The 18,891-nt window shown below is 35.8% G+C and overlaps 1 protein-coding gene across 1 annotated transcript in view; it reads left to right on the forward strand.

The window, feature by feature from the left end:
- EMCN (endomucin) overlaps positions 1–18,891 on the forward strand; it is an 84,552-nt gene that overhangs the window by 24,298 nt on the left and 41,363 nt on the right. The window contains exons 3-4 of the mRNA XM_032857243.1: positions 221–298; positions 10,417–10,527. Coding sequence (XP_032713134.1) covers positions 221–298; positions 10,417–10,527 — 189 coding nt within the window. The remainder of the gene's footprint in view (positions 1–220; positions 299–10,416; positions 10,528–18,891) is intronic.

Consider the following 18,891-nt stretch of genomic DNA (forward strand, 5'->3'; position numbering starts at 1 on the left):
TGTGTGTGTGTGTTTTCCTTGGGTCACCCAAGCATTCAGTACCTATGTTCCTTACTTTGCACAAAAGGAGATAGGAAATGAAAAAATTAAAGATCGACAAAAGCTGACAGTACCACTGTAGAGAGATTCTAGTTTACCTCCAGATTTGACTGACATTTATTCTTTGGCAGGTGAGATGAAATTGTGATTAATAATAATGTCATCTATCTTATCAAACTAGGAACAACCAGTAAGAAACTCTCAAGTACATCTTTGCAGCCAACACATTCTTCGTTAACAGCAACACTTAAAAGTGAAGGTGAGTAATGATCATTTGCAGTCATTTTTCTTTCATGTATGTAATTCATATGCCATCATAATCACTCCTCAGGAGTGGACAACGCAGTGATTTTCAGTATATCAACAAGATTATGCAACCATCACACTATCTAATTCTGGAACATTTTCATCACTCCAAAAAAAAAAACCCTGTATCTGTTACTAATCACTTCCCATTTACTCCTTTCCCCACTTCCAGGGACCACTAACCTACTCTCTGTCCCTCTGCCTATTTTAGAAATTTCATGTAAAAAAACCACATAAATAGGATCATATTGTATATGATCTTTTGTATCCGACTTTCACATAGCAGACTGTTCTTAGGTTCATCCACGCTCTAGCATTTATCTGTAGTTCATTTATTTTTATGAGTGAATAGTATTTCATGGTTTGGATGTACCACATTTTATTTTTTAGTTGATGGACATTTTAGTTGTTTCTACTTTTCAGCTGTTACAAAAAATGCTGCTATGAAGATTCTTATACAAGTTTTTATGTGGCCTTGTCCCTTCCTTTATTTTGTGATATGTATCTTAACGTGGAATTGCTGAGGCACATGGTAACCCTATGTTTAACTTTTTGAGGAACTGATTTCCCAAGCAGCTGCACTATTTACATTCCCACCAGAAAAGTCAGAGGATATTAATTGTCCACTTTCCAATCCCTACTTGTTGCTATCTATCTTTTTCATCATAGCCATTCTAGTGGGCATGAAGTGGTATCATTGTGGTTTTGACTTACATTTCCCTAATGATGAATGCTACCAAGCATTTTTTCATGTACTTGCTGACAATTGTATATCTTCTTTGGGAAAACTGTCTATTTAAATCTTTCCATTTTTTTTTAAATTGGGTTGTCTTTTATCATTGGGTTGTATTTTTTTTAATATATTTTGCAGCCAAGAGCCTTATTGGACAGATATTTTGCAAATATTTTCTCCCACTCTGTAGATTGTCTTCCCATTTTCTTGATGGTAACTTTTGAAACACTATAATCTCTAATTCTGATGAAGCAAAATATATCTATATTTTTTTCTTTCATGTAGAGAAGGCAAAACTTTACCTCTACCCATTTTAGGTATTCATCTGGGACACTAACAAGAAGACAGATCAACAAAAAACAGCTTATTAACATGAGCAGTGCACAGCACATGAGAAACCTAAAACAAAGAGTAACTCAAAGCAGTGGTTTAGAATTTTGGTTTATATAACATCTAGAACAAAGAACAGTAAGTTTGTAGAAAAATGACTGGACAAAAGAAAGTAGTTTAGCTTCCAAGGGCAGGAAACAAATTGAAGGAAAGTATCTGGAAGGAAAACTAATGGAGTAAGTTTTGTTTGCGGAGTCCACTAGTTTCTTCTCTGGGCTGGTAAGAGTCTATCTCCAGTAAAAGGAGAATTTATATCCTGCCCTTAAGCAGAAAAGCTTTTCCTGCATTGGCTGCCTCTTAATTGGCTGCAGTCAAAATAATTTTTATGTCAAAGATATTTCAGGGTAACATTCTGGTTTCCTTCAGTCAGTGGGGTAAAATCTAAGAAACCATGCTCAACTCAAGGTCACAAAGATTTTTTTTTTAATTTTTTAATATTTTTTGTAAACATATAATGTATTTTTAGCCCCAAGGGTACAGGTCTGTGAATCGCCAGGTTTACATACTTCACAGCACTCACCACAGCATACACCCCCACAATGCCCATAACCCCACCACCCTCTCCTGACCCCCCTCCCTCCAGCAACCCTCAGTTTGTTCTGCAAGATTAAGAGTCACTTATGGTTTGTCTTCCCACCAATCCCATCTTGTTTCATTTATTCTTTTCCTACCCCCCAAACCTCCCACGTTGCATCTCCACTTCCTCATATCAGGGAGATCATATGATAGTTGTCTTTTTCCAATTGACTTATTTCGCTAAGCATAATACCCTCTAGTTCCATCCACGTCATTGCAAATGACAAGATTTCATTTCTTTTGATGGCTGCATAATATTCCATTGTATGTATATACCACATCTTCTTTATCCATTCATCTGTTGATGGACATCTAGATTCTTTCCATAGTTTGGCTATTGTGGACATTGCTGCTATAAACATTTAGGTGCATGTGCCCTCAAGGTCACAAAGATTTATGCCAGTGGTCTCTTCTAAGAATTTTATAGTATTAGCTTTTCTATGTAAGTCTTTAATTTTTGTTTATGGTGTGAGTTAGATGTCCAGTTTCACTCTTCTGTGTATAATTATCTAGTTGTCCTAACACCTTTTGTTGAAAAGACTATTCTTTCCCTGTTTAAATTGTGTAGGTGGCCATAAAAGTATGAGGTTCTTTTTTTTTTCCCCCGGGACTCAGATATATTCCATTTATCTCTGTATCTATTTTTATGCAAGAATCATACACTCTGGGGGGCGCCTGGGTGGCTCAGTGGATTAAGCCGCTGCCTTCGGCTCAGGTCATGATCTCAGGGTCCTGGGATCGAGTCCCACATCGGGCTCTCTGCTCAGCAAGGAGCCTGCTTCCCTCTCTCTCTCTCTCTCTGCCTGCCTCTCCATCTACTTGTGATCTCTCTCTCTCAAATAAATAAATAAAACCTTTAAAAAAAAAAAAAGAATCATACACTCTGCATTACCATTTGTATTAAGTTTTAAAATCAGGAAATGTGAGTCCTCCAACTTTTCTCTTCTTTTTCAAGATTTTTTCACTACCCTGGCTCACTTGAGTTTTCATAGGAAATTTAGGATCAATTTGACAATTTCTGCAAAATAACAACTGGGATTGTGATAAGGACAGCATCACATCTGCAGATCAAGTTGAGAGTATTGCCATCTTAATGATCTTAAATATTCCAATCCATGAATGTAGGACAACTTTCTTTTCATTTTAGGTCTTCTTTAACTTTTTTTAATAATGTTTATAGTTTTCAGTGTAGAAGACTTGCATTTTTTGTCCAATTTATTCCTAATATTTTATCCGTTTCATGCTACTGTAAGTGAAATCATTTTCTTAATTTTGTTTTTGGATTGTTCATTGCTACTGTATAGAAATACAATTTATCTTCATATATTGATATTGTACCTTGCCATCTTGTCAAATCCATTTATTTGTTCTAATTTGTATTTGTGTGTTGTGTGCATCTGTGCATGTGTGTGTGTTCCTTTGGATTTTCTGTATATAAGATTTATTTGCAAATATATATAGTTTAACTTCTCCCTTTTCAATCTAGATGCTTTTTTTATTTTTTTAGATGATTTTTTAAAATTTTCTTACCATTTTGCTCTTGCTAGAATCTCCAGTACAGCACTGAGTAGAAGTGATAAGAGAAAATTTCCTTGTTTTGCTCCTAATTATAAAGGAATGCTTTCATTCTCTCACCATTAAAGTATGATGTTATTGTGCATTTTTCAAATATGCCCTTAGGTTGAGAAAGTCCTCTTCTGTTACTAGTTTGTTAAATGTTTTTATCATGCAAAGGTGTTAGATTTTGTCATATGTCTTTTCTCAGCATATTGAGATTGCTGTGTGGTTTTTTATCCCTTATTTTATTAATAAGACATATTAAATTGATTTCTATATGTTGAAATAACCTTGCATTTCTGAGATAAATCTTACTTTGTCATGGCATATAATGCTCTTTATATGTTTCTGGATTTGATCTGTATTATTTTGTTCAGAATGTTTGTGTCTATATTCATAAGAGAAATAAGTGTGTAATGTTTTTGCCTAATTTTGGTATCAGAGTAAGACTAGCCTCCTAGGACAAATTAGGAAGTTCCTTCCTTTACCAATTTTTGGATGAGTTTATGAAGAATAGATCGTAATTATTTTTTAAATGTGTGGTATATTTTACCAGCGAAGCCACCTGGTCCTGGATTTTTCATTGTGTGTGTGTGTGTTTCTCTGATTACTAAGTCAATCTCTTTGCTCATTATAGTTCTATTCAGATTTTCTATTTCTTCTTTACTCAATTTTGGCTACAGTTGGTGATTTCCTGAGAATTTTCTCATTTCATATAGGTTATATAATTTGTTAAGATACAATTATTCATTGTATTGCCTTATAACCCTTCTTACTTCTGTAAGGATGATAGAAATGTGTTCACTTTAATTCATGATTTAGTAATTTGAGTCCTCCCTCTTTTTTCTTTTTCTGTCTAAGGGTTTGTCAATTTTGTCAATCTTGTCAAAGAAGTAACTTTTTATTTTATTAATTTCTTTATTGCTTTCTCCTTACCTATTTTATTTCTCTTCTTTCTAGTCTTTATTATTTCCTTTTCTTTCTGTTGGCTTTGGGGTTAGTTCTCTCTTACTAAATTTTTAAGTTGGCACACTGGAATATTAATATGAGATCTTTCTTCCCTTATAAACTGGATGTTTACACCCACAAGTTTCCCTCAGTTCTGCTTTTGTTACATCCCATAAATTTTGGTAGATTGCATTTCCATGTTTGTTCATCTCAAAGTATTTCCTAATATCCCTTGTTATTTATTCCTTGGACCATTGGTTATTAAGATTATTTTTAAATTTCTACATGTTTATAAATTTCTCCCTATTACATTTAAAAAATTCTTTCCTCTTCAGTGTATTTACTACCTTCCAGAAGTTACGACCCTTAAGCATACAATTTTAAAATTTAATTTAATGTAATTTTAAAAATAAATGATTATGGAGGGCACATATTGCATGGAGTAATGGGTGTGGTGCATAAACAATGAATTCTGGAACACTGAAAAGAATAAAATTTTAAAAAATGATATAGAGACTATTCAACAGTATATTGTAGATATACTTGCCTCTGTTAGGCAGAGCATAATAAGCATTACTTGCAAATGTTTTGCAATATTTTTCAAAGTACTATTTTTATGCACTATTTTTATAATAGTGCATTTGGCTCTTATTTTAAGAAATGTGTTATCATTTTTAAAGTTTATTTTTAAATTATTATTTGAAGATGGAAAAACTAGGTTTCAGAGAGGCTAAGTGACTTAACAAAAGAAGCAAAAAATTCATGGTAATTCATAGTAACAATTTGCAATTTCAAACCTAATATTATTTCTTCCTACTCTGCCTTCTTCATCTTACTTTTAGTGTGGATAGGCAAGGTTAACATTTTATGACCCTCCTTATAAAGTAAGACAATTGTGACCTGAATTCTTTTAATTGGAAAATACATTTCCATATAAAATTACATATATGTATGGAATATGTAAGTACTTCTTGTTTGAAGCAATGTGGTGGTGGTGCGTGCATGTGGGCAGGGTGGACTTCTATCCGCTTCTCTCTCTTATCGCTAACAATAGTCTTTGAGGCTTCCACACTTGAGCCCTTAAGGCTTCAGTAGTGCAGTTTAAAATTGCTTAAATAAGGTACTATTATGCTATTTAAATGCCATTTACAGTAAAATTTTAAAAAGTAATGTGCATTCTACAACCAGAAAACAAATAAACAATTCTTTTTTGCCCACCACCTGACGTGGGAGTAACCCCATGGCGGTTGTCATGATCTATAGTTTTCAAAAGGGGCAGCTCAAATGTTCCCAAAGCTTTTAAGATCCCCATAAGCACTGTGGCCAGTTATTCACTGATGTGTAAAAACATGTAGACAAATAGGATTGGTAGATCTAAGAAAATGAAGGAGACAACTCTACCAGTATTTGGTCTGGCTCCAAAACACTCTTAAAATAGATTTTTTTAAAAGTGAAAAGTCAATATTTACTTATTAATGAACTCTCTAAGGAAGAACAAGGACTTAAAAAGAATCCCAAATCACTACATCCCTCTGAGGTCACCAAACCACTGCAAACCACTTGATTTCTGGGGTATATAAGCAAAGAGTCACTGTAAATACAGGTAAAACTTTGTACCTGGCCTGGAATCAGTCCCAAATTACTATATGAACTTGACTTGATAAACTAAGTTAGAAAATGGATAGATCTGAAGACATTTAGACACCCTGTTAGCCAAGGCCAAAGTGTCAGGGAGCTCTTGGTAGTCTGCTCTGGCTCCTTTGCCCTGGGGTTATAACCAGGTCCCAGTAGTCTAGCAAAAGGGAGAATATTGGTAAATGCACAATTTCAAGGGGTCCTTCATTCTACCTTAACCCACTATCTAAATGATATGGAAAAGGAAAAGGAAATACAAAATTCAAATAGAAATAAAACTTCCTTCTCTTTGTATCTCCCAGTGAGACCTATAGTCCTATTTCACCTAGACTGTCCTCCACCATCACCATTTTGTTTTCTTCAGGATCTCTGGAACTCCATTGTAGCCTTGTTCCATTAACTGAGTTGGAGGAGCCACAGCTCTGAATTCTCCTTGAGTTTTTCAGGTGATTGGCCTACACCCCTTCACTTTTTTTGCTCCTGTGCTTAACATTTGAATTTATTAACATTCCAATATATTACTCTTCACTCCAAAAAAGATTGGAAAATCTGAACAAAATTTTTAAAAAGATCAGAAAATCTGAACAAAATTTTTAGAAGGATTTTTTTTCAGTTCTTGCCACTGCTTTGATGCATCTCTGTAAGCCCATTGGCATAAGTAAGTACTTAGGCTTCTCACAATCTTTCCATGAGTGGCTCTTTAATATTACCCCCAGAAGTAACTTAAATGAATCAAGACATTAATTAAGTTGTATCCATGTTGCCATAGATACAAAATTTCTATGGAGCCATAAAATGATCCTTGGAAATGGAGGTCCTTGGACAATTGCTTTAAAAAAGACTACCCTCGGGGGACCGGGGTAGCTCAGTGGTTTAAAGTCTCTGCCTTCGGCTCAGGTCATGATCTCAGGGTCCTGGGATCAAGCCCTGCGTCGGGCTCTCTGCTTGGCGGTGAGCCTGCCTCCTTCTCTCTCCCTCTCTGCCTGCCTCTTGTGATCTCTGTCTGTCAAATAAATAAAATCTTAAAAAAAAAAAAAGACTACCCTCTTGGGGTTCCACAATGCAAAATAACATTTCTTTTTATATTAATAATCCTATCACAAAAACATCCATTTAGCTTTTTTACAGTCTATGCAGCTCCAGTTAATTTGACTACAAAATGTCTTTCCTTAAACATAAAACCAATTTAACAGACCACAGTAATAGTATTTTTAGCATATGCTTTAGTAAATGCTAACTTTGTAAAAAAGTCACTTATCCCGTATTCTATTTCCAAAGACAAAGTGACCACACAAGCAGCTTTTGCTTATGTGCGTTAGATAAAACAATACTGTAATTCAAATTACATAATTCCAAAGGAATAAAACTGCTTAATCCCATGCCTTGCACAATTTAACTCCATAAACCCTCTCTTTCAAATCAATTGTCAATCTCTTATAAACACATCTATGTTCCTAATATAAATAATAACCACATTTATTGCTTTCTCCCAAAAATTTAATTTCATGAAATATACAAAATGAATCTCACATCAGTAATTCCAAAGCAATTATAAGACAGCCCTTATCTCTCACATTCATTCTGCTCAGTTCCAGTCAATGGTTTTCACTTAAAGGTATGGATGCAGTGAAGTTGTCTTCTTTGCTCTCACACTCTGGTATTGATGAGGTTTTCCAAGCATCTCATTATTAGACTCTTCTTATCCCAAGTCAAATGTGGTTTTAAAATTCTTATATTTTGTCTTCAATTGAAGAACTTAAGTTCCAAGAACTTAAAGGACATTAACTTCAAAAACACAAGTCCTAAAAGTAAAGTCAATACTACTTTGATGTCACAATTTAAATTAGTATTTCTCAAATAAAATAATGTTTGTCAAACCTAATATAATATTATATTTATAGGCTTACAGTTCAATTTGCAATTGTAGACCAAAGCAGATATGTAGTGTTATCTGGGGTGAAATGGCCAGACAGAAAAAATGAAAGAGAGCAAACCACGTTAAGTTTAAAGAACAACTTTAAGATTGGTTTTATCTTTCTGAGATGTCAATCACTTCCTGGAAGGAGTCCAGAGTCTACTAAATGTGAACCCAAAGTGCAATTGGGAAAATTTTTAAAACAAAACATTAATACAAGATTAGGATCTTCATATCTTAATAAATGTACATCACCCATTTTCTTCTCTCTTGAATCTAGGATTTGAAACACTTCAGTATACTAGTAAAATTTCAAAATTTATGGCTGTGGCAACATTTGTCTCTATATCTTTCCTTCTGTTTGTTTTAGGTCCACCATGCATGTATATTTAAAAATATAAAGTATTCAAGATCCCTTCCATTGCCTACAGGACACTGTGAAATTGACAACCTGTCCTGAGTTGACTGTGGGCTCTCATTTTACCCTCATTTGTGAAGTATATTCCACATCAATAATGGAAAATTCTTGAAGGGAACTCTTTGGCATTGTATCCCCAGTTATTGCATTATTCCACTCTCTTCTTTGTATTTTTCTAATCTGCCAGTTTCCCACATCTTTCTTAAATATAAATTCTCTTTTCCATGTCCAAGACCATTAAGTCTGTCTCATGCTAGGGAATCCTTTGGGCCATCAGGATACATTTTCCATGGTTTTCACAGCAGAAGAATTCTCCACCAAAAAATTCTAAAAAGGAAATCCTGTTCTAACGTTTTCCAAGAGTATGTTCTTGGAGTTCTACTGAAAAGCAAAATCTTTTTCCCTACATGTCCCTTGATCCTCAAATGTTGAGTTTCTACCTTTTGGGTGATCTTTTGTACTTCCACGTTATCACGAGCATCAATGTCTGCTATGATAAGATATTTCTTTATTTTCTCAAATATTTCTCTCTCAATTTATTACTTCAAGATGCATGCAGGGGTGCTTGGGTGGCTCAGTCAGTTAAGTGTCTATCTTCGGCTCAGGTCATGATTTCAGGGTCCTGGGATCTAATCCTGCATCGGGTTCTCTGCTCAGCAGGGAGCTTGTTTCCCCCTCTCTCTGTGCCTGCCTCTCTGCCTACTTGTGATCTCTCTCTCTGTGAAATAAATAAATAAAATCTTTTTTAAAAGATGCATTGAAAGTTTGCTTATTTTAATTATTTCTTTCTCATATACAGTGTTAATGCTATAGCCTATATTTGAGCTTATATTTATATTTGAGCTTATATTTATATTTGAGCTTATATTTATATTTTGCTGGCATATCAATTCCTGAAGACTTGTTGTGTAAAGACATATTTACCTACTGTCTCTGAGGTCTTCTTGCAAACTCTCAGTTTCTCTGGCATCAATCTCTTAATTGCACTAATAATTTGTGTTATAGTATAGATGCTTGTTGTCATAGAATGGAAGCTGATTGGCACTTCTGGAAAACACCAGCAATTCAGTCTTTCTGCCTACTGTGTGACAGAAATCTATTAAACTGGCTTCTTCCCATCTCCAGCCAGCATCATATGTAGCTAACATTAAGCATGCAGTACCCAGCATGCCTATCTTTTCTTCACTAACCAATGATCTCCACATTAGACTTTGAAAAGAGTGAAAAACATTAATCATTTTTATAATATTTGTGCAAATATAAATTGTTTCAAGTAATCTTATTCCAGTGTTATTTGATAATCTCAGGTTATTTTTGTTGATAATTTTCCTCTCCAAAAAATGAACTAAGTATAATTAAAAGTTTATTTTAAGGAATTCCTATTATCCCTTTTCTGCTGTCTATTCCCCCTACCTGAAAATTCCTTCCAAGACAACATGGGAACCATGGTACCATCTTCAACTACTACCACTTCCTTACCACCCCCTTTCTAGGGTAGCTGAGTGGTCGATTAACTTTTGCATCAGAAAAGCTTGGATTCAGATCCTAGCTCTCTCCTATTACAAGTTATGTGACAATGGAGAGATTAAGTTTTCTGAATCTTATATATAAAATTATGATCACAATTATTACTTAATTAATAGGATTACTGTCTGCTCAAATGAGATAAACTATAGCAAACATATAAAAGAGTCAAATATGCCTTGTTTTCTTAACAAAATTAACCGGATCACTAAAAAGTAAATATCAAAGTGTTGGATTTCTAAAACTGATCAGAAAACTTTCAGTAACTAATATTCAAGTCATAATTGGATGTTAATATTAATACTAATAAGATAATAAGACTATCTATTTATTGGTTACACCCCTGATGGCTACTTTTTGTTTTTACATAATTAGGAGCCACAAACAGTGTCATCACGAAGATTGAGGTAACTGTCACAAATGCAACAGTGACAAAGATTCCACTTTCAAATGTTTCTTCAACATTACAAAGTTCCCAACACAAGAGTAAGTATAAAAAGTTATGCTGAAATGTTTAACTTATGTGGTGGATAGCATTAAACTGGGAATGTTTTCCAGCCCATAGCTACCAAAGAACCATGCCCAATGTGTCTTCTCTAGTCTCTGTCAAACAGGACAACCTTTTGGCAACTTAGCTTTGTACCATGAAACTTTATCCCTCCATAGCCACAAATGGGTGGGTGCCAGGAAAGATCAATTCAGGGCCAAGCAGTAATCTATGATATCACCTGACACAAAAAGTGAGCTTGGCAACAAATTAGAAAACTTTCACGAAGTGGCAAAATTCTTTTTTTTTTTTTTTTTAAGATTTATTTATTTATTTGACAGAGATCACAAGTAGGCAGAGAGGCAGACAGAGAGAGAGGTGGAAGCAGGCTCCCAGCTGAGCAGAGAGCCCAATGTGGGGCTTGATCCCAGGACCCTGGGATCATGACCTGAGCCGAAGGCAGAGACTTTAACCCACTGAGCCACCCAGGCACCCCCAAGTGGGAAAATTCTTAGAAAGAAACAAATTGCTAAAACTGACTCAGGAAGATAGGTAGTCTAAAAAGATATAAAAATAATCAAAGGTATTACATTGCATTAGAAATTTTTAATGGTCTCATGAAGAAAATTTCCAGCAGGATGGCTTCAATTATGAATTCTATATATTCTTTACATATTTTCAAAAGAAACGATACCAGTTCTTCTCAAACCCTTTCAGAAAGAGGAGGAGGGAAAACCACACAAGTCATTATTTGAGACCAACATTATCCGGGTACGAAAGCTAGAAAAAAATGAAAAGAAAAAGCAAGTAAAGAAAACTATAAACCAATATCCTTCATGAACATTGATGCAACTATCCTTACCAAACTAACTTTGACAACATATAAAAAAGGGACAGAAAAATAAACAAGTGAAATTTATCCAGAAATGTATGACTGTTTTAATAAACGAAAATCAAGGACAGCAATGCACTATATTTGTAAAATCAGTAGATGCAGAAAAAGCATTTGACAAAATTTAACACCCACTTTTAATTAGAAATCTCAATAAACTAGAAATAAAATGTAACTTACTCAAATTGAAAAGGACATCTATGAAAAATGTATGGTAAGCATCATTCTTAATAGTTAAATATTTCATGCTTTCCTCCTCTTAAGATCTTGAACACAGCAAAGATGTCCATTCTCACCACTTCTATTCAAAATTATAACCAAAGGTTCTAGATAGTACAATAAGGTGATGAGAGGTAGTAGATACATAAATAGATTCATTCATGCAGAAATGAAAAAACAGAATAGTTTTTCTTAGCAGACGACATCTTTATGCAGGAAATTTAAAAATCAACAGCAAAACTGTAGAACTAATAGACTATTTCCTATCACAAGCTATATGATATTAAAAAGTAAATCATATTTCTGTATGTTAACAATGACAATCCAAAAATAAAATTAAATGAATAGTGATATCTACAAAAGTATCAGAAAGGATAAAATATTTAGGAAGATATTAATAGTCAAAGTATAGGATTTGCATACAGAACTACGAAATATTTCTGTGGGACATTAAATATCTCAATAAATGGAGAGACACTACATATTCATGGATTGAAAGACTCAATATTTTAAGATGGCAATTCTCCCCAAGTTGATAAATAATTGATTTATATATTAAATTGAATCCCTATCAGAATCACAGAATCATAACAAATCATTAGAAATTGATAAGCTGATCCTAAATAATACATGGAAATGAAAAAAACCTCAAATAGTCCAGACAGTTTTGTCAAGGGAAAACAAAGTTGGAAGACTTGCATAAGCCAACTTCAAAACTTACTTTAAAGCTACAGTAATCAAAACAGGTGTTTTTGAAATGATATTCACGGTAACATTATTCATTGGAGTCACACTGAGAACAATCCAAATGCCCATTAACTGTTGAGGTGAATATTCCATTGGATTTTCCATCTGAAATGGTTTTGGAATATTCTAAAACATAGGTTACCCATACAATGCACTACTATCCAACAATTTAAAGGGACAAATTAATGATCCAGGTTATAACACTATGAAGCCCAAAACCATTATGCTCAGTGAAAGAAGACTTTGACAAAACATCACATATTTTATGATTCCGTTTAAATGAAATAGCCTGAAGGGACATTCTAATAGGGATAGAAACCATATAAGTAGTTGTCTAAAGCTGGAGGTGGAACCAGGGATTAACTGCAGAAAGTCCCACTGGAGTTTTTTGTGTTAAAAATGTTCTAAAACTGGCTTATAGTGATGGTTGTACAATTCTATAAATTTACCAAAAATTATTGACTTGTATACTTAAAATGAGTACATTTTGTTGTGAATTTCCTTATAAAGCTTGGTTTAAAAACAAAAAGAAAGAGTAAGCTAGGCCAATCAAATTTCCTTTCTGTGTAATATGAACTAGGAAACCCAAACAAACAAAAGGGTGATTAGTTGTGAAACCCGAAGCAGCAAGGTTTCAGTAGAATGAGTCTGAGACAGCCATGGTGACTCCTGGGCATACCTGTGGCACGAGCAGACAGATGTTAGGAGGAAGTAAAATTGATGGGAAGAATGGAGAGAAAGAATGCGAGGAGATGAAGAGATCCCATGAGCAAGATGAAGCTATTCATGACAGATAGATCAGTAGGACCTAGAGATCCCCTGAGCACAGACAACTTTCTAGCTCCAGCTACACATATCATCACTATAAGCACTTCCTAAATCCTGACCTTAATGATATGAAGTACTCAGTACTTTTAGTCCAAATATATCCTGACTAGAAAAGCTAGTCATCTGCCATAACAGTCTTATCATATACCGTCCATTATAAACAACAGAGGCATTCTTGGCATATCCATAGTCCTTAATAAGGAGGAGCTATAGATGACTTATAGTCCCCAGGTCTTTTCTTGGGAGACCTTTAGAGTAGGAGATGGCAGGTGGGAACTGCTGATGTTCCAGGCCTACTTTCATCTGGAGACACTCATGGGGCATCCATTTCCCCATATTTTATTGTAATTCTCTTTAGCAGAACCTAAAGAAGGTTACATAGAAGGAACCTAATTTCATACCTAGTTTACAGTTTCACAACTGTAAACTAGTGATTTTATTTAAAGAGAAGATCACCAAATAGAGAAATTTGAAGAGCAGGGTCTTTTCTCCTTCAGATGTAGGACATTTCCTTGTGGGAGTGTTTTGGCTTCTGATAAGTAGAATATTTTTAGGCAAAATATTTCTGAAAGGCATCTTTAGCAGACCAAAACCCCATCCATTTCATACCATGATTGTCCCGCTTATAAACAAAATTAAAGTAAATATGCATCTGAAACATGTATAGCAGTTGAAGGTTAAACTCAAATAATTTGCATTCTGCACTAATACCCACTCGCTAAGTGACTGATTAGGAATGTTATTCAGGGACCATGGTTTATTAAAATTAGCACTTATACAGAAATGTGTGGTCAGCCCCATGAGTCAATTAGGACTCCTAATTTTCCTTTGATTTATGTATTAAAATGCCCACTGCATCTCTGTTCTGGGGACTATTGTATTTATTTAGCTTCTAAACACAGTTTGAAGTGGCTTTCTTCTAAGTAGTTTTTTTTTTAAACACACCCACAAAGCCATTTCTTGAAATTAAGGCATCCTGGAAAGCAAGATAATGCAATAAGAGTATTTACTGCTACCATTTGCACTTGCCATTTGATTAACCAGTTCTATACTAAGTCCTTCAGATATGTTGTTATAAATCTCCTATTCTGGTGTAGCCATTCCTCCCTGGATCTCTCTGCTTCCTTAAGGTTCATGCTGCTTAGTATGGAATCCACTTGATGTAATGACTTCGCACACATTTCCATTTGTGCCCGATGAAACCAGGAGCTAATCCAGATTCCCGGTTAGCAGAGCAATGTTCCCTTTCCATCTCCACCCATCACACGCATAAGCATTCAGAAGTAGTGAAGCCAAGACAGAGAGACAGAAAGAAAACAAAGTGATAGTGGGGAAGGTTGAACAGCTGAATCTTCATCTCTCCCTTAAACACATGGCAATGGGTCCTTGGATAGTGACTAAAAGTGTTGTGGGTATTCCATCTCAAGTGCAGATTTGATTTAGAGTAGAGTTAATGAGGTTTATTGCTTTACTCCCTAGAAAGGAAGGGTATAGATCAAAAGCAAGCATGTCCTCAAAGCATTTCTCTCTAATCATTTCCCATTATCTTTTTTAAAGATCTATTTATTTATTTTAGAGAGAGAGAGAGAGCACAGGGGGGAGGACTAGAAGGAGAGGGAGAGAAAGAATCTCAAGTAGACCCCACGCTAAGCATGGGGCCTGACTTGGGGCTCGATCCCAAGACACTGAGATCATGACCCAAGCCAAAAAAACCTAGAACCAGACACCTAACTGACTGTTCCACCCAGGCGCCCTTCATTTTCCATTCTCTTAAATTTCTGTGTATTTCTGTTTAACCATTTTATTCTTCCTGGAGAAGCCATATTCCCAGAATCCTAGAACTTTTAAGACAGAAACTGTCACAAATTTAATGCTCTGACTTTACAGTTAAATAAATGAGGGCCTATTGAACAAATTAATAAATTAGTGTATTCACTTCAAGTCTTTTGGAGGGCATCTGTGTGCCTGGAATGCCTCTTTGCTTCTGGGAATGGACAGCAATCTTTTGCATTCTTTGGCTTGTAGATGCACCCCTATAATCTCGGACTCTGCCTTTACATTACCTTTTTCTCTTTGTCTTCCATGGACTTCCCCTCTGTGTCTCCTCTTCTGTCTGTACGTTCTGTTCTTTTTTTTTTTTTAATTTCTTTTCAACGTAACAGTATTCATTGTTTTTGCACCACACCCAGTACCCCAATGTTTATAGCAGCATTGTGCATTCTGTTCTTACACAGATACCTGGAATTACCAAGATCCTTAACTTCATTACAACAACAAAGATCCATTTCATTAAGGTCATATTTACAGGTTCTGGGTACACATGTTTTAGGGACAGGGAGTCTCCATTTAACCTACTCTGGAGAAGATCTTTTTTTTTTTTTTTAAGATTTTATTTATTTATTTATTTATTTATTTATTTATTTTTGAGAGAGAGAGAGCGAGAATGAGAGAGAGAGAGAGAGAGAGAGCGGGGGGAGGGTCAGAAGGAGAAGCAGACTCCCTGCTGATCTGGGAGCCCAATGTGGGACTCAATCCTAGGACTCCAGGATCATGACCTGAGCCAAAGGCAGTCACTTAACCAACTGAGCCACCCAGGCACCCAGATCAGATCTTGAACTACCTTTGCCACACCTAGATTCTGTTGTCCATACATTTGTCATTGTCTATCTGCAGGGGTACCTTGTTGGGCACTGAGGGGGGATTCAAAGGAAATGTCAATCACAACAGTCCCTACTCCCCAACAGCTACCCTATGGCGGGATCACATGTAAAGCTCTGTTGTACAAGTACAAAACTTGCCCTCTTCCTGAGTTGTCTATTTCTGCTAAGGGCTTGAAAATGTGGCGTCCTCTCTGACTCCTTTTGTTCACTTCCAATGCCAGCACATCCTGTTGGATTCTGAGGACAGAAGAGAAAAGTAAGAGGAAGATGGAGAGGAGAGGGCAAATGGGTGATTTTCTTGCTGGAGATTTAGTGATTCAGGTATCTGTAACCAGATTTGAAAGCAGGCGTGGTACACATGGTAAGAGGCTGGTGGGAAGGGAGGACGATGGCTCTTTTTCTCTCCAGTGAATTCTCACTTGGCTGAGGAAAGAAAGTGGAATAAGATGATAGGTAGAAGGCACATTGAAATGGGCACTATGCCAATACATTACTTTATTGAGCAAGGATTTGGAGGAAGTACCTCTAAGGGTTTTGCCCAGCCAGATTTTTTGCTACATCAGCATATATAATATTACTGACTTAAAATCTGAAGGGAAAGCCTGGCTTTTGTCAAGTGGAAATGAGTAATATCGGTAAACCATCAGTAGGTTACTAAGTAAGAGTTAATAACATTTATATATAGTAACTAGTTTATCAAATATATATCCTTCTTGCGTCATTTATTCAAGTATAGTATGGAATTTATTTTTACATGAAAAGCACAGATAACTGTACAATAACCAAAAGATATTTTAGATACACTGGTGGCTAAACATGAGAACAGCTTATGCCTAAGCCTTGCTTTTTAAAGCCCACAGCCTTTTTTAAAAAATTAATATATAATTTATTATTTGTTTCAGGTGTACAGGTCTGTGATTCATCAGTCTTACACAATTCACAGCACTCACCATAGCACATATCCTCCCCCATGTCCATAACCCAGCCATCGCATCCCTCCCAGCCCTCTCCCCTCCAGCAACCCCAGTTTGTTTCCTGAGATTAAGAGTCTCTTATGGTTTGTCTCCCTCTCTGGTTTTGTCTTGTTTCATTTTTCCCTCCCTTGTTTTGTTTCCCTCCTCTGTCTTGTTTCTCAAATTCTTCATATCAGAGAGATCATATGATAATTGTCTTTCTCTGATTGACTTATTTCACTCAGCATAATACCCTCTAGTTCCATCCATGTCATTGCAGATGGCTAGATTTCATTTCTTTTGATGGCTGCATAGTATTCCATTGTATATATATACCACATCTTCTTTATCTAGTCATCTGTTGATGGACATCTAGGCTCTTTCCATAGTTTGGCTTTTGTGGACATTGCTACTATAAACATTCAGGTGCATGTGCACCTTTGGATCACTACATTTGTATTTTTAGGGTAAATACCCAGTAGAAGGCACACTGCCTTCTTGAAATAAAAATTAGGCACTTCAATCACACCAAGAGGAAGTTGGTTTATTGACTATGAAGCATGATTCTGAAGCAGGATTGCTTAGGTTCAAATAATAGCACAACCATTTATTTGTCCCGTGGCCTTTGGTAAGCTATTTAACTTCTCCAGGCCTCAGTTCCCTCATCTGTAAAAAAACTATAAGATTATAACCTTATGGGATTCTTGTTAAGAATAAAAGAGATGGGGTACCTGGGTGGCTCAGTTGGTTGAGTGTCTGCCTTCGAATCAGGTCATGATCCCAAGGTCCTGGGATCCAGCCCCGCGTCGGGCTCCCTACTCAGCAGAGAGCCTACTTCTCCCTATCCCTCTGCCTGCCACTCCCTCTGCTTGTGCTCTCTCTCTCTGTCAAATAAATAAATAAAATCTTAAAAAAGAGTGAAAGAGATAAAGTAGACAAAGCTTAGAACTGTGTCTGTCAAGTAAACACAACAAACATTAGCTATTATATTATTAATAACAATCCTCATACAAGCCAGGCAAGGTTGGTATTTGACACCAGTTTCACAAACAAGGAAACCAGTTCAGAAAGACTAAATGACTTGGCTAGAGTTAAAATAGCATGGAGGACAAGGGGAGTTAGAGAAGAGAAGGGAGTTGAGGGAAATTGGAAGGGGAGGTGAACCATGAGAGACTATGGACTCTGAAAACCAATCTGAGGGTTTTGAAGGGGCAGGGGGCGGGAGGTTGGGGGAACCAGGTGGTGGGTATTGGAGAGGGCACGGATTGCATGGAGCACTGGGTGTGGTGCAAAAACAATGAATACTGTTACGCTGAAAATAAATTTTAAAAAAATGAAAAAAAAAAAAAACTAAAAAGATGAAATTCAAACGCTGTTTTTCTTGCCACGAGCCCTATAAACTCTTCACTTGTTCTCATTACAACTATTTTACATAAAGTATCTAAAGGTAGTAGAAAACAACTTGCTTTTAATTGGGTGTATCATATGCTTGACAAGTAAGTGTTCAATAATTACAACGCAAATTGGCTGACTGGCTGGCTCCCTGAACATAAGCCTGTGATTCTAAGAAAGGTGATTCTCTTGCTGCCGCCCACCAGGCCAGATTTATTCTTGACTGTGGTTTTTCTCACCCTGCCCTCCTCGTTTGCATGATCCTATTCTTTCTTCCCCTCTTCTTTCCTCCAACTGTTTCTTCCAATCCTGCACATCCATCAAGGGCCTCTACAAGATTTTGCCTCAGTATTTCCCTCAACTTTATGAGTGTCACGAGATATGTAAACCATTGGCACTATTATTTATTTAGTGCTTTCTTTCAACTGATGCACTTTTTATTCTTAAATTTGCTTGAAAAGAAAACCATCATAAATGAAAAACTGTTTCAGTAGGCATCAACAGGAGCTATAAAATCACTGATATAAACAAAATATAATTAAATTATAGCTAGATTTTGTTGCTTGCCAAAGGCTTTTAGTTTGAGGCTTGCTCATTCTTGTTTAAAAAATAAATCAAGATAAGCAAATTAGATATTAATGACACATTTGTTTTAGATTGTGATTTTGAAAG

Source organism: Lontra canadensis, unplaced genomic scaffold (genome assembly GCF_010015895.1).
Source record: "Lontra canadensis isolate GAN:19392208 unplaced genomic scaffold, GSC_riverotter_1.0 scaffold1, whole genome shotgun sequence".
NCBI lineage: Eukaryota > Metazoa > Chordata > Mammalia > Carnivora > Mustelidae > Lontra > Lontra canadensis.